Genomic DNA, 20,745 nt, shown 5'->3' on the forward strand with positions numbered 1-20,745 from the left:
TCCCCCCAGGGGGTCCGCAGGTTCCCTGCCGGTCCTGCGGGAAGGGAGGCTGCCCCACTCAGCGCACGCTGTCCAGGGTTTGCTTTGAGCAGTTTCCTCCTCGGGAAAGAGAAACTTGAGGCTTAATTAAAAATTTCATTCTGTGACATCCTGTTTTGAATTTCTTCAGCACGAAGCTGACCTACAGCAGGCGCCCTCGGGCAACAGGACAGTTAATAGGTGGGAGTTCTCCGACTGCGGCGGCCAGAGGGAGAGGGAGACGGAGGTCAGAGGGAGAGGGAGACGGAGGTCAGAGGGAGAGGGAGACGGAGGTCAGAGCAGGCGGCCAGAGGGAGAGGGAGACGGAGGTCAGAGGGAGAGGGAGACGGAGGTCAGAGGGAGAGGGAGACGGAGGTCAGAGCAGGGGACCAGAGGGAGAGGGAGACGGAGGTCAGAGGGAGAGGGAGACGGAGGTCAGAGCAGGGGACCAGAGGGAGAGGGAGACGGAGGTCAGAGGGAGAGGGAGACGGAGGTCAGAGCAGGCGGCCAGAGGGAGAGGGAGACGGAGGTCAGAGGGAGAGGGAGACGGAGGTCAGAGCAGGGGACCAGAGGGAGAGGGAGACGGAGGTCAGAGCAGGCGGCCAGAGGGAGACGGAGGTCAGAGGGAGAGGGAGACGGAGGTCAGAGCAGGCGGCCAGAGGGAGACGGAGGTCAGAGGGAGAGGGAGACGGAGGTCAGAGCAGGGGACCAGAGGGAGAGGGAGACGGAGGTCAGAGGGAGAGGGAGACGGAGGTCAGAGCAGGCGGCCAGAGGGAGAGGGAGACGGAGGTCAGAGGGAGAGGGAGACGGAGGTCAGAGCAGGCGGCCAGAGGGAGAGGGAGACGGAGGTCAGAGCAGGCGGCCAGAGGGAGACGGAGGTCAGAGGGAGAGGGAGACGGAGGTCAGAGCAGGCGGCCAGAGGGAGACGGAGGTCAGAGGGAGAGGGGGACGGAGGTCAGAGCAGGCGGCCAGAGGGAGAGGGAGACGGAGGTCAGAGCAGGGGACCAGAGGGAGACGGAGGTCAGAGCAGGGGACCGCTGTTCTGTTCAGGGTCTGCTGGGCAGCCTGGCTCTCAGCCGTGGTCGGAAAGCGGCTCATTGATAATTCCCGATGTCCGAGCCGTCCGCTCATTCGCTCACAGTTCAGCCAGTGTTGCCGAGAGTGTGGCTCAGGCTGGGGTTACAGCCACTCTGGGTTAGAGAACCCAGGGACAGATGGGACGCCGTCCCGGCCCTGAGGGAGTTGTGCGTCCTGGGGAGTCAGACCCCATCGTCTGATGTTGGTAAAATAAGGAGGGAAGTCCCAAGGCGGCGTTCTGGGGGAGACCCTAGGGAGCACTGAGGAGCGGTGCTCAGCTGAGGCTGTGGCATTAGGTAGGCTTCCCAGAGGAGGTGACGTCGGAACCATTGCCACCGCCTCCTTATCGGTCGGCAGTCCCTCTGACCAATGAGAGGCGTGGTATTTCGGGCGGAATGTCTAGGTGTCTGGGGACAGCAGAGCCTGTTAGGATCTGGTCTGGGAGCTGGGGTGCAGAAGGCAGAGCCCCCTGGGAAAGTGAGAGCTACGGGCTGTCACTGGTGAGGGCAGAGCGGGTTATGGGGTACGGAAGGGTCAAATTTGAACTTATTTTTCACGGTCTCATGCCAAGTTTGTCTTCCGGTTGTTTTCATCATCCATTTATCTAGCCAGTCAGTCTCTCTTCCTCCCGTCTTCCCATCCCTCCCTCCTTTCCTCTTTCATTCCTTCCCTCCCTCCTTCCTTCTTTCATTCCCTCCCTCCTTCCCTCTCTCCCTCCCTCCTTCCCTCTTCCATTCCCTTCCTCCCTCCTTCCTTCTTTCATTCCCTCCCTCCTTCCCTCTCTCCCTACCTCCTTCCCTCTCTCCCTCCCTCCTTCCCTCTTCCATTCCCTTCCTCCCTCCTTCCCTCCCTCTGTCCCTCCTTTCCTCTTTCATTCCTTCCCTCCTTCCCTCTCTCCCTCCTATCTTTCTGTCCATCCTTCCTTCCCTCTCTCCCTCTGTTTTCTCCATCCCTCCCTCCATCCCATATTTACCAGGCACTTTGTTGGGGCCAGAAACTGATCCGTATAGGGACTCAGAATTGGTGCCCTTACCAGTATCCTGAGACAGGGGTCTCAGTCCTTGGCGACCTCAGTGTAGCAGGAGACCTAGCCAAGGATGTCCCCAGAATCACTGTGCAAAGCCTCTTGATCAGGCGTCCCCAAACTATGGCCCGTGGGCCGCATGCAGCCCCCTGAGGCCATTTATCCGGCCCCCCACCGCACTTCCGGAAGGGCCACCTCTTTCATTGGTGGTCAGTGAGAGGAGCACTGTATGTGGCGGCCCTCCAACAGTCTGAGGGACAGTGAACTGGCCCTCTGTGTAAAAAGTTTGGGGACCCCTGCAGTGTGCTGACATTTGGAGGGACCACTGGTTATTGTTCCTGGAACATGTGGGCTTCGGCCTGCGGGCAGTGGGAATGTCTGTGCAGGGCTTGTGAAGCGGGAGTAGCATTGCACCAGGGCGATTTGTGAAGCGGGAGATTTGGGTGTGGGCAGGCGGCGTTTGAATCGCGGACTTTGGAGAAGAACGGAGGAGACGCTGTGAGGTCGAGGTCGAGGTCAAGGTCGAGGGAAGGTGCCCAGGTCGGCCGGCTGAGGAGAGAGTTCGGGGAGGAAGCAGGGCAGGAAGTTTCAGTGAAGGCGGTGCTGGGCTGGGTCAGGAACAGAGAAGGGCCGGGGGTTTTAGAAGGGAAGTGGCTGGAGACCCCTGGGCAGTGTCCTCACAAGGACCCTCAAGACACTGCAAGAAGACAGAAGGACAGTGTAGTCCTGAGGCTTGGCGGGGGTAGGAAGAGGGGGCACAGGGGACAGGCTCTTCAGGGGAGGGACCTGTGTCCCGGGGCAGGTCTTCTGCCCTGTTTTTCTTTAAGAGTCGATCCGATCATGGAAAAATACAGATAGGAAAGTTGTTGGGGGAAGAAAAGATGGAAATCGAGGAAGAAGTTCTTCGTAAGCAGCTTACCAGAGAAGGTGGCAGAGGAGTGAGACCCCGAGCGCAGGTGGAGGGAAGGCTTCCGGAGGGGCCGGCCCCTCCAGTCCCGGTGCCTCGGCCGTGGTCACGGGTGCTTTTTCCGAAGGAGGTGCCATAAAGCCACGCGCCAGCTCGCTGGCGTGTCCTTCCTTCATTGCAGCCTGCTCTCACTGGCTAGAGCAGTGCCCCTCACGTCACCCTGACTCTTGACGGTCACTTTTCATCTGGTGAGAACACGGCCCCCTTTCTCGGTCCTGCAGCATACCCCCGTGTTCCTGAGAAGCGGGCTCGCTCTTGTCCTTGCCTGGACAAGCGTCGTCTCTCCCGTCCGTCCCCACATTCTTACTCACCCATGTGGCTCTTTTCACCTAGTCTGACCCAGTGCCACACATCTACTCCCAAATCGGACGCAGTAACTGAGCACTCTCTTCGGGATGGGATGCACCAGGATGTCCCCCTTGTCCCCACAGTCTGCGCGTGGCCCATTTCACACGGCGTACCTTGCCCGGGATTCGGACGGCTCACGATACACAGTGCCCTGACTCACGCACCCTTTTCTGGCAGGCCCAACGTACACAATAGGCAGCAGGGGGCCTCGGCCGGGGTGTGCGTGCTATAGCGTCGCCGCTCTCAGAGCCGGGAGGCTGATGAGATGGGGAGATGGCAGCCGGAGAGAGCAGCCCCTCTGCCTTCAGCGGGAGGACTTGCCAAGCCCGTATCTGACCTTCAAGCCAATGTGTGGTTGTGATTTAGGCATAGACATGACTGCCTGTTTTAACTCTCTCCCTTTGCAGACTGCCGAACAGAGGTCGTGGTCCTGAATGACTGTCTGTTGCTTTGTTGCAGGGCATCGTGGGCAACCTGGCCAGCGGCAAGTCGGCCCTGGTACACCGCTACCTGACTGGCACCTACGTCCAGGAGGAGTCTCCGGAAGGTATGCTGCTTGGCGGGCCCGCTCAAGCTTAGGAGGGAGAGCTTAGTTTTTACAGTGTTTCTGTAGCGTATCCTAAATCGTGACTTTGTATCCCATGCCAAGAAAGTAATAGAACCGCCACGCAGTAGCAGTCCTTAGTAAGATACAGTGTTTCTTCCGTAGTTTCTGTAGCTGACCAGCTACACTCACTGTGGCGTTTGGAGCCAGAGTAGAACCCTGACATGCACTTGAGTTTATATCTTCCCTGGTAATTCTGTCCTTTTGGAATGTTAATCCAGCCCGACCCCCTTAAGTATTGCTCGGCCGTTTCTCCGATCCGGATGTCGAGTTTATACATACTGTGTCTGTCCTGTGACTTAGCCATAGGCATAGGTACAAGCCGGTTCAGGTGACCCACCGCCACATGCTGGGGTACGTCCACCCCCCCTTTATATCATATCAGAAACATTTAATTGATCATGTTGCATGAGAATAAAGTATTTTGTGTGCTGGTAGGCTTCTCCCTCTTCCATTAACCTGTCCATATTTCACGTTTTGCATTGATTTAAAGTTAGGACAGTCACGATAGCAACCCATGCCGCAGCCCCTGTGTCCCCCGGTCCCCAGGTAGGGTTTGCAGGCAGTTTTTTTTCTAAATTATATTTTCTCTCCGTATAACCTTTTAAAAATCCAACTCTGAGACACTGAACTTCTGGTTCCTTCTTTTTCTTACTGGCTGTTCCATTCTTTGCAGATATGGATGCAGGTAACTATGCACTTTCTTCATGGTAGCGCTTGTCTTGTTTGGAGAGAGAGGCGAGGCGCAGCTTTGTACCGTAGTGTCCCTTCCCCTCCCCCTCGTCCTGTGCTTCATCCCGTTGTGTTTCATTTCCCCTCTTTTTTTTTTTAAGTTACACATTTCACCGTTTTGTCCCTTAGCTGTGTTCTTAGCAGTAGTCTGAAGTAGCTTCCTGTGTCTCCTGTAACACCTGTGCTAACGTTTCACTCCTGTCCCGGGCACTGTGCAACTGCTCAGCCGAGTGTGGAGGGCGGGGTTCTGCGGCTGCCTCTGCTTGGGGCTCAGCCGTGACTGGAATTCCGCAAACACGGAAAAACAGCCGTGGGCTGGTCACATCCAGGAGAGGCCCGCTGTTAACGTCAGCCGGACTTGGGGAGGAGGATTTAGAAAGATGGAGGGGTTGCCGCGAAGACTTGAGTGGAGGACTCAGGCACGGGGAAGTGTGGCCAGTGCCGTGGGAGGCGTGGCCAGGCAGTGGGAAGCATGGCTGGGCCTGAGGAAGTGTGGCCAGGGCAGTGAGAAGTGTGGTCGCGGCAGCGGGAGGCGTGGCCAAGGCAGTGAGAAGCGTGGTGGAACAGTGGGAGGCGTGGCCTGCTGCAGGGGGCGTGGCTGGGCTGTAGGAGGTGTGGCCAGGACAGTGGGAGGCGTGGCCATGGCAGTGAGAAGCATGGTGGAACAGTGGGAGGTGTGGCCAGGATAATGGGAGGCGTGGCCGTGACAGTGAGAAGCATGGTGGAACAGTGGGAGGCGTGGCCGGCTGTGGGAGATGTGGCCGGCTGTGGGAGATGTGGCCAGGTTGTGGGAGGCGTGGCCATGGCAGTGAGAAGCATAGTGGAACAGTGGGAGGCGTGGCCTGCTGCAGGGGGAGGCGTGACTGGGCTGTAGGAGGTGTGGCCAGGACAGTGGGAGGCGTGGCCATGGCAGTGAGAAGCATGGTGGAACAGTGGGAGGTGTGGCCAGGATAATGGGAGGCGTGGCCGTGACAGTGAGAAGCATGGTGGAACAGTGGGAGGCGTGGCCGGCTGTGGGAGGTGTGGCCAGGACAGTGGGAGGCGTGGCCATGGCAGTGAGAAGCATGGTGGAACAGTGGGGGGCATGGCCTGCTGCAGGGGGAGGAGTGGCTGGGCTGTAGGAGGTGTGGCCAGGACAGTGGGAGGCGTGGCCATGTCAGTGAGAAGCATGGTGGAACAGTGGGGGGCATGGCCGGCTATGAGAGGTGTGGCCAGGATAGTGGGAGGCGTGGTCATGGCAGTGAGAAACGTGGCTGGGCAGCAGGAGGTGTGGCAGTGGCATTGAGAAGCGTGGTGGGGCGCCAGGAGGCATGGCCAAGGGCAGTGGGAGGCATGGCCCTGGCAGTGAAATGTGGCAGAACAGTGGGAGGCGTGTTAGTGAGAAGCCTGGTGGGGCAGTGGGAGGCGTGTGCAGATGCTGCAGAGTGGCATGGATTAGAGAGGGAAGGCCCTCTGACTGCCATCCTGGGGTCTGCACTCGGGAGGGGCCACTGTGCTTGTCCCTTTGTGTCTGAGCGTGGCTTCGGGTTTCCCGGGTCAGGCTTTCTGCTTATTCCTCGCGTGTAGCTCCCGTATGGGCGATGATACCAGCTGCTGAGGGTCTGGGTAACGTGGTCCCGTAGAGCTGCCCCCACCCCCACCCCCCGGCAGTCCGATTCTGGTCCTGCCCCAGGTCTCGTCGCCCATGCTCTGGCTTCTCCTGCGTTCGGTTCCTGTGGCTGGCGTGCTCCACTGGGGAGTCTCTGGAGCCTCAGGCAGGCACGCTTCGCCCTCCCGCTCGGTCTTGGTCACGGCCATGCCCTTCCTCTCTGTGTTGGGCCCGACTACAGTGCCTTTGCCTTGTAATTCGATTAGTGTGAAGGCAGTTCCTCTAGAATGTTCTTTCATCAAAAATGAAAATTGTACCCAGACTATGATCGCTAATAGCTCAGCTACTCCAGCTTTTCAAATAACCCGTTTGACCCTACTGGGCTCTGTGGCATTGCACACAGTTTCTTACACGCGTGGTTTTAAAGCGTGGAAGAGCGTGTGTCTGTACATGGAAGGACGTTCCTCTTTCAGCCACACAGTGGGACTCTCTCCTTCCTCCGTGGGCGCCGTGCCCATGCCTCCTGGGTCAGGAGAAGGATGGTCCACAGTTTTCTCTCTCAGCTTCAGGAGCCCACCCAGTCCTGGCCACCTGTCCCCTCGCTGATTGCCTGCAGGTCAAGGGGGTTGGGAGCAGAGAGCTTGGAGCGTCACCAACCAGGGGTATTTCAGCGGACTTACATCAGGGCCTCCAGTCGTGGCCTTGGGCCCGAAGCCCTCGTGTCCCTTTGCATCCCTATTTCCCAGGGCCCGCCTGGCACCAGGCAGGTGGCCACACCTTTGTCCCTCTTAACACGACCAGGAGGCTGATTCCCACCTCCTGTCCCCATGCCCCCAAGTGGCAGGACAGAACCGTGGTGTTTCTGAATGAAGACGAAGCTCATTGGAGCCTGGAGCTGCGACGTGACCGCCGTCTTGTCGAACTCACTCACAGGCGCACTTTACCGGGAAGCTTTACAAACGGATGTTCTGGGGTGGGACTGTACCGTTGTCTCTTCCCGGGTCTGTGGATAGCGTGAGCCATAGGCGCTCTCTCCTGGGCGCACGGGAGGTAGAGGAAGCCGCGACGGATTGTGGAGAACAGGGGTCAGGTGAGTGTTGGGGGCGCCAGGCCGAGGGGATTGGATTTGGAGTGAGAAGGGAGATCTTTTCATTTCTGGGTGTTATTACTACCTTCAGATTTATGCTCCCTCCTCTTAGAACTGCAGGCGTGATCACCTGCCTGCGGCTACACGTGGGCAGCGACTTCAGATGAGAGGGATGCTGCTGCTGGGGGCTGTGACCCTGTGCTCCCCCCCTGTCTGGATGGGGTGGCGATTATGATTTTATTCAGTGGGGGATTCAGGTAATTTAATAACTGGCGCTCTGCCCTAGTGACCATTTTAAGTATAAAAAATGATATACCGAAAGGTAGTTTATTATTTTACACATTTAATACTTAAATAAGAACAATAGAGGTATATAAAGATAGATTATAAGAGTTCAAAAATATTAATAAACATTAAAATATATTAGTAAGAATATATTAAAATACTAGAAAACACTAATGCCTGACTAAAAAACAGTAAAACTCTTATTTAAGATATTTCCATATTGTTTCTTGATTGGCGTCCTCACTTGTGATTTTTTTCACCTGTGGATGGACTAAACATCACTACAGGCGCTTAGAATACGCTGTTGCACAGATGTACGTTTGAATAAAGAGTAGGGAGTGTCAATGTGTGATTTCCACATTGGGTGGCTGCCCAGGTGCCCACCTGAGAGAACCCTGATGACAAGTGCCATTTTAACCACTGGTTCAGTGAACTTAACGAAAAATTAGGTATCGGTTCTGCCAAACCAGTGCAAACCGGCTGAATCCCACCACTGATGTAATTAATGTGTGAACACCCCCCACGGGGAGGGCTCAGGTGGGGAGGGCCCAGGTGGGGAGGGCCCAGGTGGGGAGGGCCCAGGTGGGGAGGGCTCAGGTGGGGAGGGCCTTCCTGCTTTAGAAGAGTCCCCTCTCTCTGTAGAGAACTCTCTGCTGTCCTCCCAGCCTTCACCGGAACAAAATTTTCATCAGGTCGATTTTAGCTGGATCTTGGAGGGTAATAGTTGTGTTTTGATTGTGTGGTTTTAGTTGATATTTTATTCCTGTAGCCACGAGGGCCTGACCCCACACAGGTTAGATAATTTTAAAGATACAGTTTAAAGGATGACACCTTTAACTATTTTGTGTGTTTTTTAACTAGTGAACTAACACGCAGTAGCAGGGGACTCAGTAGGGAGCCTGCGATTCCATGAATGTAATCCAAAGAGTGAACTTTTGTGTGGACGCGCGTGCTTGTGTGTGTGTGACACGGGTGCATGTGACAGGTGTGCGTGTCGAGTCCCAGGGCTGCCGTAACAGATGACCACAAACTGAGTGCCTGGACACAATAGAAAGTTAGTTATTCTCACGGCCCTGGCGGCCGGAAGTCTGGGATGGAGGTGTGGCCAGGGTGGTCCGTCTGGAGCCCCAAGGGAGGACGCCTCCGTGCCCCCTGCTCGCCGCTGCTGCTGTTTCTGGGCTTGTCCCCACATCGCTCCAGAACCTTCCTCTGTCATCAGATAGCCGTCCTGTGTCCAAATTCCCCTCTTCCCACGAGGACCCCGGGCCCTGGATTTAGGGCCCACCCTCCTCTCCTGTGGCTTCATCTCAGCTGGATCACATCTGCAAAGACCCTCTTTCCAGATCAGGTATCGGGGATTCGGACTTGAACATGACTTGTCTGGGGAGAGAATGCAACCCACAGCAGTACGTGTATTTCACACGTCCACTGTTTCATCGGAAGCCGCCCCCGCTGCTGTTGTCGACGCCCCCTTACTTCTCGGAGGCAAGGAGGATTGATGGGCTGCGCGCCCCCCCCCCCAGGCCTTCCTGGCGATGGCTCAGGGGGCGGAGTGTTCTGGAACCTCACAAAGACTGGACGCCTTTACGTGTGACCTTCACACCTCCGATGGCAATTTCACAGCCCGCTTTCAGTAAAGAGGATCCGATGGAAAATTAATCCTCAGCCATTGGGTGCCCTATTAATAGCTGCTAGTTAGAATGGCGGGTGACCGTGTGGGCATGTAATTTGAGTCTCTGCCTCACGTGTTTATGCACTCTGTAGTCACTGTGCCCCCGTCACAGGCTCCGTGTGCCCGTCCCGTGATGTTTAATTCTCTCCCTTCAGAAAGAAAGAGGAGAGAGAACCCGGGCGTTTGGGACCGTGAGGGAGTTTGAGACGGGGTCCTGCCTGGGGACGCTGCTCCGTGTGCAGGCGTGGCGACCGTGTCCCCGTCCCCGTGGCCTCCCCCTCCAAGAGGGTCCTCTTCTCTCGCGTGGGCCGTGCGCGGCTGTGCGGGGCAGCTTGTGTGAACGGACCAGGAGCCCGGAAGGCTGAAGCCCAGCGGTGTCTTCCTGTTGGTGGGGAGGGGAAGGGCCTGCCCCTGCTGATCGAGACCGAACGGGGTGGGTTTTAAGGTTGGTCTCAACATACAGGAGAATGTCCGTAGCCCTTCCTTCCTGTGGTTACAGAATTAACTGCTCTTAGCGACTTTTTCGAAGACCCATGGGCTATTGATCCATTGGGGGAACGGTGCTCGGACAGAGGCGGGCTGTTGGAGCGAGCCTCCTCTCGTTCGGATCTGGAGCAAAGCCTCACCCAGGTGTGGAGGCGGAGGACGAGGGCGGGGCCCGCCGGCCGCCCCGACAGGACGGGGTTCATGGAGGAGGGCCAGGTGTGACTGAGGAGCAGCTAGTTGACGCTGACGTCCCCAGCCCTTGTGAGCTGACTCTGTCTAGGATTCCAGCCCTTGTGAGCTGACTCTGTCTAGGATTCCTTCCTTCCCGGAATGGACCTGTAGCTTCTCACGGGCTCTTAACCAGCTCACACTGGTGGGCAGGAGCCTCCCGGGCCCGTGGCAGCCCCGGGTCTGGCTCGGCCAGTGGCCAGCCGGCTCCTGGCCACGGGCCTGGTCATGGGGGACAGGCCAGCGTGAAGACTGCAGCGGCACCCCCTCTCACCTTCAGCAGGGTGGCGCCTTCATCCCGCGGTGACGTGCGAGCTGTCTCCGTGCTTTCTGGTTCTGTCCAGCCTTGACCACACACCTGTGGCAGCAACCTGGGGCTTCCTGTCCCCCAAACGGAAAGCCCTGACCTGCAGCTGGGAATTTGGCCGTGCACCGTCCATTTGACAAATGCAGCAGACTGTGCTGGTCCCCGGAGCGCAGGCAGAGAACAGGACTTCTGTCTTCCACGTGGAAGTGGTTGGCGTGGAGGGAGAGGCCAGCGTCCTCCTGTCCTTCTCGATGGAAGATGCCTGAGACGTTCTCCCTGCAGAAGTACCGGGAACAGACAAGGGAGGCAGCAGAACGGACCCGGAACGTCTGCTGTGTGGGCAAAGGTTTAGGAGGAAGTGTGAGGTGCTAAGAGCGACTATTACTGCTGCGTAAGGAGAAGGAAAGTGGTTGTGAGGATAAGGCTGACAGTTGAGCTCAGTCTGTGGACGGAGGTCATAGGTGATTCCAGAGATGCCCTGCTCTGTGCTCGGGTGGTGGGAAGGGACCCTGGGGGCGTCCCAGCTCCTGATGCTTAGAGAGGAGCCTCAGGGGCTGTTCGTGGGTTCTCTCAGGTGTGCGAGTTTGCTAATCTGGAAGGTTCACAGGACGGCGTGAACTGGTCCACATTTTGGGAGAGAGACCGAAGGATGCCTAGCGTTTTATTGGTGATGGAAGGCTTCAGTGGGGGGTGGTGTGGAAGGGTCGCCTGACTTCAGGAGTGGAGCAGGGCGTTGAGGAGTCCAAGCGAGGGGGTGCACGGGCCCAGAGCACCTTGCCAAGAGGTTCCAGTGAATCACGGGTGCAGGATCTCAGGGCTGGAGGGGCCGCCGCCCCCACACCACTGCCTGGATGCCATCCTGCCTGGACTCCTGAGGGGCCCCGGGAACTACCTCCTAGACGCTCTGAGGTGCCGTGCCAGGCCCATGCTTGTGCAGGGACATGGGAACGCAGGGCTCCCAGACTGTGTCAGCAACTTCCTGTTCTTGTGACCTTGGGCAGGAGAGCGACGAGTCCTCCTGAAGTTCATTCTGCTCACGCCTGTCTGCTTCCCTGTCGGTGCAGGGCCTGCAGGCTCGGAAACCGCCTCTGCAAACAGGGAGAGCACAGTGACTCACGCCCGTTAGTCCTGGGTCGCTGCCCCTCTGCGCCCGCGCGGCCCCTCTCTCTGCGCCTGCGCGGCCCCTCTCTCTCTCTGCGCCCGCGCGGCCCTGCTTCCGGTGGTCGGCCCCGCCCCCTCACAGGTGGTCGGCCCCGCCCCCTCGGCTGTCACAGGTGTGGCTTCCGGTCCTGCTCTCCCCTGACCACCCTCCAGCCGCTGTTCTCTGGGGTGGGGCCTAGGCCGCTCCGTCCCCTCAGCCTGCCCTCCAGGTCTCCTGGAAGGGGCGTGAGCAGGCACTCGGGACTGGTTTGTAACTGAGGCATCTGACCGTGAGGATGGACAGGTGGTTTGTGGAAGGCAGTCCAGAAAGAAAGGCATCCTGGGTGGGGCTGGGGCACGTCTGGTGCAGGAGGAGGCGGCTGTGAGGGTGGGGCCTGCGGGCTGGGGGGGGGGGTAAGGGGGCTCCCCCAGCTGCTGGGCTGTGGGTCTGGACGGAGAGACTTACATCTCATGCCCTGGTCAAGGCTGCTTAGAGGTGGGAGTGCCACCAGCAACATAATAGGCCCCGTCCCAGAGAAGATTGCAGGAGGGGCTCTGGTATAATGGAGGTGCCACCCTCGTTGTGTGTGTGTGTGTGTGTGTCTGTCTACGCGCACGCACACACAGCTGCTAATTATTCACGGAGGAGGCTGGTGTCGTGTGGCTCAAGCACTGTCCCCTGATGCGTTCTTTGGTGACGCACCCAGGACAGAAACGGGAACCGGCTTCCACTCACCGAGCCGTCTCCTCTCCATCCTCCCTGACTCCCTGGAGGGGGCTCCGAGGCAGGGTCTAGGGTTAGGCAGCTCACTGAGTGGGGCGGGTGGGGCCAGCATCTGTGACCCTTTCCCGAGCCCCCATTTCTTGTTATGCTTATTTAAACAGATACCACCACCCGCGAACAAGAAGAAACACCAGGCCTTGCTTTCTGAGGGCGACTCGAGTGGGCCAGGGGTGCGGAAAGCGTGGAGAGTGTGTGGGAGATGAGGGGGAGTGTGGCTTGGGACCAGGACCAGGTCACAGGGTGTCCTCCCCTCTGCGCACCCAGACGAGGGGCCTGGACCCAGGCTGAACGAAGAAGGGGGGCTGGAGCCCGTCAGGAACGGGGGTCCCAGGCGTGTTATAAGTGCATCACCTCGGAGTGGGTCAGGCTGGCTGGCAGACGCACCTGCCATTGCAGCCCAGGACAGAGAGAGACGTCCCCACGAGGTCAGCCAGAGGGTGAGGTTCTGAAGGACCCCTGGTGGCTGGACCACAGGGCTCCTGGCAGGTCCTTCGTCAGCGCTGGCTTAGGAGAGGGACGTGAGGGGACAGATGGGAGGAGTCCTCAGAACCTCTGGACGTTGGAACGAAGTCCCAGAACGGCAGGAACCCGCTCACCACCCGCCCTCTGCAGCCCCGGCAGGAGTGGCGGCTCCTCGAGGAACTCGGGCTACAGGGTGTGTTCTGGCCCTGTGCCCTGCGCCCTGTGCCCTGGCACGGACTGGGACTTGGACTTGGGCGGAAGCCTGGCAGTGCACCACAGGAGACGCAGGCCGAGCTTGTGGTGGGATGTTCCAGGTGCAGGAGCTTCCTGGGCCTTGCACGGTCTGGCTCTGTCCGAGAGGCTGTGACATACATGCGTGCACAAATACACGCGCGTGTGCGCCCAGGGGCAGTCCAGAGGGCACCCACCTTCTTGAGCGTTCTCAGGGAGCAAAGCCCCCTCTGGGATGGGGACAGAACCCTGTAGAGCAGTGGTCCCCAACCCCCGGGCCGCGGACCGGTACCGGTCCGTGGGCCATTTGGTACCGGTCCGCAGAGAAAGAATAACTTACATTATTTCCGTTTTATTTATATTTAAGTCTGAACAATGTTTTATTTTAAAAAATGACCAGATTCCCTCTGTTACATCTGTCAAACACTCACTCTTGACGCTTGTCTCGGTCACGTGATACATTTATCCGTCCCACCCTAAAGGCCAGTCCGTGAAAATATTTTCTGACATTAAACCAGTCTGTGGCCCAAAAAAGGTTGGGGACCACTGCTGTAGAGAAAACCTCTGGATTCCTTTGTTCAAATAGCTACACTGTTTCCATGGAGCTGTAACAGTTACAGAGTCCCCGAGAGAAAATGGAAAAGGACCGCAAGGCGCTGCATCCGCTAGAGTCACCAGAGGTGAGACGTCCTCTCCCACTGCCATTGCCCGAGGCGGCGTGCTCACTGCCCCTGAGCTAACGCGGGCTGCTGCAGTGTCACAGGTTTGTGAAAATGGATGCATAGGCCCTGGCCGGGTTGCACAGTGAATACAAACATCCACCTGGCACACCAGAGGCAAGCTTTAGACCCCGCAGCCGGGGCAGGTAGGAGAAGCAAAACTGCACAGCTAAATAGAACAACTCAGTGGAACAAGTTGATGCTTCTCTCTCTCTCTCTCTCTCTCTCACTCACTCTTAACCTCTCCCCCCCCATTAAATACCTAGCATGTTTAGTACCTGGTCCTTTATAGAGACGTTCCCTGAGCCCTGCTCTGCACTATGTAAAACAGCATGCTGTGGTTAAAGTAGGTAGGACCTCTCAGTTCCCCCTATGGTCCAGTAGATTTTCAACCTTTTTTTTTATGGCACAAACACACACTAATTACTAAGGTCAGTGCCCCTGACTAAATGCAACCATTTTCATCTCATGGCACAAATAAATTAGTTACTAAGGAAGAAGAGGTCAGGGCCCCTTTTTCTTTAGTAATTAGTTTGAGTGCGTGAGAAACCAAGGTTGAAAATCACAAACGCCGCATTCACATTCAGAGACTTGTGCATCAACAAACGGTTCCTGAAGCCTGCAGGACTCGGACACGTTCAGTCCTGGAATTGCGTGCTCACCAATAGGGTATACAGCAAGTTACTGTTTTAAATGAAAAGTTATTTCCACGTGGTGAACACCAGTGTAGAACAACCAAGTCTGAGGGACTCGGAGACCACGTGCCCGAGTGTTAGCGGCCGACAGCCCGCCTTCTGGCTTGTTGCACGCTCATCAGCTCCCTGCCACACTCACGTGTCTAACGCTCCTGCGCGGACACCGCTCGGGCCACCGGGCTGCGACTCGGCCAGGACGTCTCATTTAAATACGCCAGGTGTGGAACTAGTCACTTCCTCCCGCATCTGTGACGATGCTCTTTCTAAGTCTACCTTAGTGTTTTTTCATGCTCAGAATCACTGCAGAAAGCTAAGAGTAAACCCGACCAATGGCCTCAGGTACGTTTCCTTCTGAAGGAAACAGATGGGCCAGGACCTAAATATGTGTCATTAGTGTGCCACCCAGGCTGTGTCCTAGATGGTCGTACATGTTAGACCGCTCAGGTGCAACCTCAGCAGAACATTTCCAACAGGCAGCTTACGGCTTTGCTTGTGAATGAGGCATTTTTTTGGAAGGGGGAGGCATCGCTATATGACTGTTTCCTCCTCCTGCGTGCCGATTCTAAACCAGCGTCGCTGCCTCCCCTGCCCAGCGGGTTCCGGGGGCACAGGCTGCGCCCGCTCATGGTGTCCCAGTCCCCAGTCCCCTCCCCCACGCAGCTTGTCTCATCTCGGAGTCCCCCTCCCCCCCGCCCCCGGCTGCCCTGGACAGTCAGCTCTGTGTGTGGCACGTAAGGGGACTCGCCAAGTACCTGCTGAGAGGCGGCTCAAGATTCCGTTGACCCAGCGCAGGGAGGCGCCACGCAGAAGTCGGCGTGGGACCCTTCCCGCTGAAGAGGAGGAAGGCACGCAGGAGTACCCCTGGCCATACTCATGAGAACCAAGTGGTGTCATCCGTCGGGGGGGTAAATCGGACCCGGTCCCCTGGGTCAGTCCATCGCTTGCTCACCGGGAAGCCCGTTTGGGATTGGGAACACGTGATCCACCGGGATAAATACTCAGCCTGTGTTTCGAGGGGATTTCCCGGGTCTCCTCCCTGGAGCCGTCTGCGCAGCGCGGAGAGGTGCAGGACTCGCTGCTTCACACGCTGCTTTGACGGGGGCGGGGGGGGGAGGGTAAGGAAGCATCATCCTGGTCGTGGGGCACACGTGGCCGCGTGGTAAGGTGTCGGGAAGGGCCCTGATTGGACGACGGGACCTGAGTGTCAGATGTTCCTCTCTCATCCTCCGGAGGTGGCAGCCTGGGTCCTCCCTTGTCCTCCAACTTGCAACTCCCAACTCCTGGCAGCCTGGGTCCTCCCTTGTCCTCCAACTTGCATCTCCCAACTCCTGGCAGCCTGGGTCCTCCCTTGTCCTCCAACTTGCAACTCCCAACTCCTGGCAGCCTGGGTCCTCCCTTGTCCTCCAACTTGCATCTCCCAACTCCTGGCAGCCTGGGTCCTCCCTTGTCCTCCAACTTGCATCTCCCAACTCCTGGCAGCCTGGGTCCTCCCTTGTCCTCCAACTTGCATCTCCAAACTCCCCCTCAAGGTGTGACGTCTTTCCACGTGGAAATCCGTGGCGTGGGCACTGGAACGTAGCAGCTGTTCCTCCATTTCTCTGCAGCCCCTGTAACACGGACGGAACTCGGTGGCTCAGTGGTGTGGACCCCCTCACGCACCCCTCCCCGTGGCAGCCTGAGGCGGGCGCTGCTGTCGCCTGAGTGCTCGCCGAAGGGAACTGGCACCAGAGGGCACTGGAGCCACCGGAGGCCATCCAGCCTGGAGGTGTGGGCCCGAGGGTGACCCTTGGTGGGTGACTCCCAACCTGGTCCCCTTCACTGACCCCTAGGCTGACCACCGCGGGGCGCCCGGCGCTTGGACTGGCTGCTGAGTTACTGGGAAAAGGACTGAGTTCGGCGGAGGGTACTGCGTGAGCTCTGGGGGGCGGGGGTTTCTAACTTCCACAAACAGCTTTGCAGGGAAGTCTGAGCCTGTGGAGTCGGGGCAGCCCTCATGGGTCTGGGGGCTCCCAGCTCAAGGGCCACGTGGCCAAGATTCCTGCAGCTGTTACTGCAGGGAACATTTTGTTGGGGTGATGTTAGTTTATAGCAGTTTTAGTGTTTGTTTGTTTTTTTAACGAGAGAAATACTGAGAGAACTTGACCGAAGTGAAGCTGGGTCTGGTGTTGGATAGTGATGATTGGAGACTGGCCAGGGAAACCAGCCGACACACCTGTCCGGAGTTCTGTTTCTCTTTCAGCCTTAGAAAGACATCCCCTGGAGGAGAGGGCTCTGAAGGGGTTTTCTGTCTCAAGGGCTGCTCATTTACATTTTCCTCGATCGTGAGCAAAACATAAGGAAATTGAATTTATTCTGTTCCTCTCTGTCCTGTGTAACTGTTAACACTAAGATGTAAGGAAATTGAATTGAACTGTTACTAGGCAGCGAACCACTTCCTCAAACATGAGTTCCCAACTTCTCTTTGAGCAGCAGTATCTTTTTTTTGCGACAGAGACAGACAGACAGGAAAGGAGAGATGAGAAGCATCAATTCTTCATTGCGGTTCCTTCGTTGTTCATTGATTGCTTTCTCATATGTGCCTTGACCGGGGCTGCAGCAAAGTGAGTGACTCCTTGCTCAAGCCAGCGATCTTGGGCTTCAAGCCAGCGACCCCGTGCTCAATCTGGATGAGCCTGTGCACAAGCCGATGACCTTGGGGCTTCGAACCTGGGTCCTCTGTGTCCCAGTCTGATACTCTATCCACTGCACCACTGCCTAGTCAGGCGGCAGGATTGTATTTTTAAAAAATGTTGGCCCTGGCCGGTTGGCTCAGTGGTAGAGCGTCGGCCTGGCGTGCAGGGGACCCGGGTTCGATTCCTAGCCAGGGCACACAGGAGAAGCGCCCATCTGCTTCTCCACTCCCCTCCCCTCCTTCCTCTCTGTCTCTCTCTTCCCCTCCTGCAGCCAAGGCTCCATTGGAGCAAAGATGGCCCGGGCGCTGGGGATGGCTCCTTGGCCTCTGCCCCAGGCGCTAGAGTGGCTCTGGTCGCGGCAGAGCGACGCCCCGGAGGGGCAGAGCATCACCCCCTGGTGGGCAGAGCGTAGCCCCTGGTGGGCGTGCCAGGTGGATCCCAGTCGGGCACATGCGGGAGTCTGTCTATCTCTCCCCGTCTCCAGCTTCAGAAAAATACAAAAAAAAAAAAAAAAAAAAGAGAGAAAAAAAAATGTTTTGCGTTGATCCCTGGCACACCGCAGCGCCCCCCCCCCCAACCCCCGTTATACCTTGGACTCATCCTGGTTTGTAAATTCCTGACTCCCTGTTATCAAAGACAGCAATGAAGCTGCTTTCTGCGCTCAGAACAGGACCCAAGAGTCTCTAGTCTCTCTTTTGTATCTGCCTCTTGATTTCGGCTTTGTTTGCTTGGTGTCGGGAAAACCTGAACCACACAAATGACACTTTAAAAATGTATAGTGATACCAGCCAGCTCTCAGTTCCCAGGGACTCTCCAATTAATCCTGTTAAGTGGATCTGACCGTCTGAAAGCCGCGGGGACTTTGAAAGTTACAAGTCAGATCAATAACAGCCCCTCTTTTCCTGTGGATGTTTTCTGACAGGAGCCCCCCAAGTCCCGGTGAGCAGTCCATGCACAGGGACCTGTCCCCAGGTGTGCCTGCTGTTGCTGATGTGACATGGAGCATGCAAATAGCCATCGTCACACATGCGCCTCCCTGTCACTCATGAGAGGGTGGGACGTGCCAGCGTATTTATCTGCACAGGTTTTGAGGTGTTTCCAAAGACTAGGGTGGAGTCACACTGGTGCGCCCATGCTCCAGAAGATGGGCTCTGATTTCTGTGGGCACGCCCCTGACGGCCACATCCCATGGGCTCGGTCCCTGGGCGAGTGGGTAACACACCTGCCAGTGCACGGTGGCTATTTACCTTGACCCAGCTTCCAAAGCGGTCGTGGACGTATAGGAAGCACTTAGATTAGCTGTTTTCAGGATCCCCAAGTCCCCTGGAGATGTGCCGTGGACGACACTTTGAAAGCCTGCTGTTTGGTGAGCGGCTCTACTCCCGCTGCTTGGCATTGGAGGTCCCTCGCCAGGGCCACAGTTGTCTCATCTTTTTTTTCTTTTTTTAAAAAATTTTTCTGAAGTGAGAAACGGGGAGACAGACTCCCACATGCGCCCGACCGGGATCCACCCGGCATGCCCACCAGGGGGCGATGCTCTGCCCATCTCGGGTGTTGCTCTGCCACAATCAGAGCCATTCTAGCCCCTGAGGCAGAGGCCACAGAGCCATCCTCAGCGCCCGGGCCAACTTTGCTCCAATGGAGACTCGGCTGCGGGAGGGGAAGAGAGAGACAGAGAGGAAGGAGAGGGGGAGGGGTAGAGAAGCAGATGGGTGCTTCTCCTGTGTGCCCTGGCCGGGAATTGAACCTGGGACTCCTGCACACCAGGCCGACGCTCTACCACTGAGTCAACCGGCCAGGGCCTTGTCTCATCTTTCAAGTGACGTTGGGTCTCTGTGGCTTTTTCCCAGAATGTTGTTTCCGTCAGTTGATTGACATTGTTCTGTGTTTCAGGAAAATGCCTTCGTGTTTTCTCTCTGAATAGTCTTAGTTCTCTTGTTGGGGATCGGTGGTCAGAAATACCACTTATCTTTCTGTTAGCCCGTTTCTCTGTCTTCCTGTGAACTAACTTCTCTCCACATACATTCTGTCCTTGACTCACTCGGACTGTGTTGATTTCAAGCCATTTCTCGGTGTGGAAGCTCAGTTTTCAGCGGTGTCTCTGCTGTTCCTTTTTCACGTTTTAGTTATTCCCTCCAAAGTGTTTTTGGTCCTTGTCATGGGACAGAAAGAGTTCCTGTGCCCAGCACTGCAGAACCAAACGCTAGACACCAAGAGTGGCAGTGGAGAAATGTCGGGCATTATTACATCGTGAAGGGCGCCACCCAGCAGAGCAGGAAGCCTATGTTCCAAAGCCCGGACTCCCCGATGGCCAGTAGGTGACAGACGCCATAGGGCAAAATCATAGGACACCGGGCGTTAGGGGTTCGGGGCTGTGCCAGGAGCTGAGTGCTCGGAGGTGAGGTGAGGGTGGTGAGTCATCTCTTCAGGTCCTGAGGACAGCTCTGAGGTCTGTTCCCGTGTCCCTCTGTCTGGTGGCGTGGGAATGTAGCCGGAGGGTCATTCCACCCTAGGGCTCCGGAGCTGAAACTGAACTCAGGTCAGGATGTGATCTTTAGCCCGCAGAGGCCCAGACTGTGTGACCTCTGGACAGGTCTCCACTGCCATCTTCTGCTGTCTTGGGGGTTGCCGGTGATGGGGTGGAGGAAGGGAGGCTCGATCTCGGGGTGGGGCGGAGCCAGAGGCCTTCGAGAGCCAGCATCTAAAGCCAAATGGAGCCAGAGTCGGAAGGGCCTGTGTCGTCCTCACGCAGTTCTAGAGGTTTCTCTCTCCCCCCGTTTCAGGTTCTAGTCGCTGGAGTTCCTGTCTGTCGAGTGCCGGCTGGGAAGCTGAGTGTGGGGCGGGGGAGGGAGCAAGCCTGAGGGCTTTCCTTCTGCTTTTGAGTTTTGTTTTCTTCTCCAGGGGCTGGTGTTTGCCTGCCCGCCCCTGCTGCCTCCTCCGCACTTCCCTTTCCCCTTCTGTCGCTCTCCGCGTGATGTCCCCGCGTGCTCCAGCCCTCTTCTCCTTGGGCGTCTGCCCGGACCTCCTCAGCCCGGGCAGATGCTGTCTTGACTCCGCTCCGGCCACCTGCACTGCCCGGGGTCACCCCCACTGCCCGGGGCCACAGACCGCTCCCAGCAGCTGGCTAGTGGGAGGGGTCTCTCTCGCTCCATCCCTGCCACCTGGTTTCCTGTGGCAGGAGACGCCCCTCGGGGCCACTGTGCCCACATCCCCTTTACCCAGCTGTCAGTCACGCATCCCGTCCGGGGCACCTAGACTGGGTGTCCTTTTCCTGAATCAGTGTATAAAGTGAGTCCAAAGACCCTGTGTCATCCAAGGGGACCGGGGTCACTTCTGGGGCGCTGTGATCCGCAAGGGATTAGCAGCTCCATCCACCACCTCTACAATCTTCTTCCCTCTCAAGGTCGGTGTGGGGCGGTTCTTCATGGGAAGCTGCTCCCCTTTTCTGGGTGGGGGGTGCAGCGTCTTCCTTTTGATTGTTACTCATCTGGCACCCCCCATTTCGTGAGCAACGGAGGAAGAGAGATTCAGTTAGGGTAACGTTCAGATCTGTCATCTTCACCTGGAACATGGACTTTTCTCCCAAGCTCCCCCCCCCCCTTTTTTAAATTTTAATTGG

At 57.3% G+C, this 20,745-nt stretch overlaps 1 protein-coding gene across 1 annotated transcript in view; it reads left to right on the top strand.

Moving 5' to 3' along the window:
- Positions 1–20,745, top strand: part of AGAP1 (ArfGAP with GTPase domain, ankyrin repeat and PH domain 1) — a 322,164-nt gene that overhangs the window by 26,526 nt on the left and 274,893 nt on the right. The window contains exons 3-4 of the mRNA XM_066346522.1: positions 3,894–3,981; positions 4,715–4,726. Of these exons, the coding sequence (XP_066202619.1) occupies positions 3,894–3,981; positions 4,715–4,726 (100 nt within the window). The remainder of the gene's footprint in view (positions 1–3,893; positions 3,982–4,714; positions 4,727–20,745) is intronic.

Source organism: Saccopteryx leptura, chromosome 7 (assembly GCF_036850995.1).
Source record: "Saccopteryx leptura isolate mSacLep1 chromosome 7, mSacLep1_pri_phased_curated, whole genome shotgun sequence".
Taxonomy (NCBI): domain Eukaryota; kingdom Metazoa; phylum Chordata; class Mammalia; order Chiroptera; family Emballonuridae; genus Saccopteryx; species Saccopteryx leptura.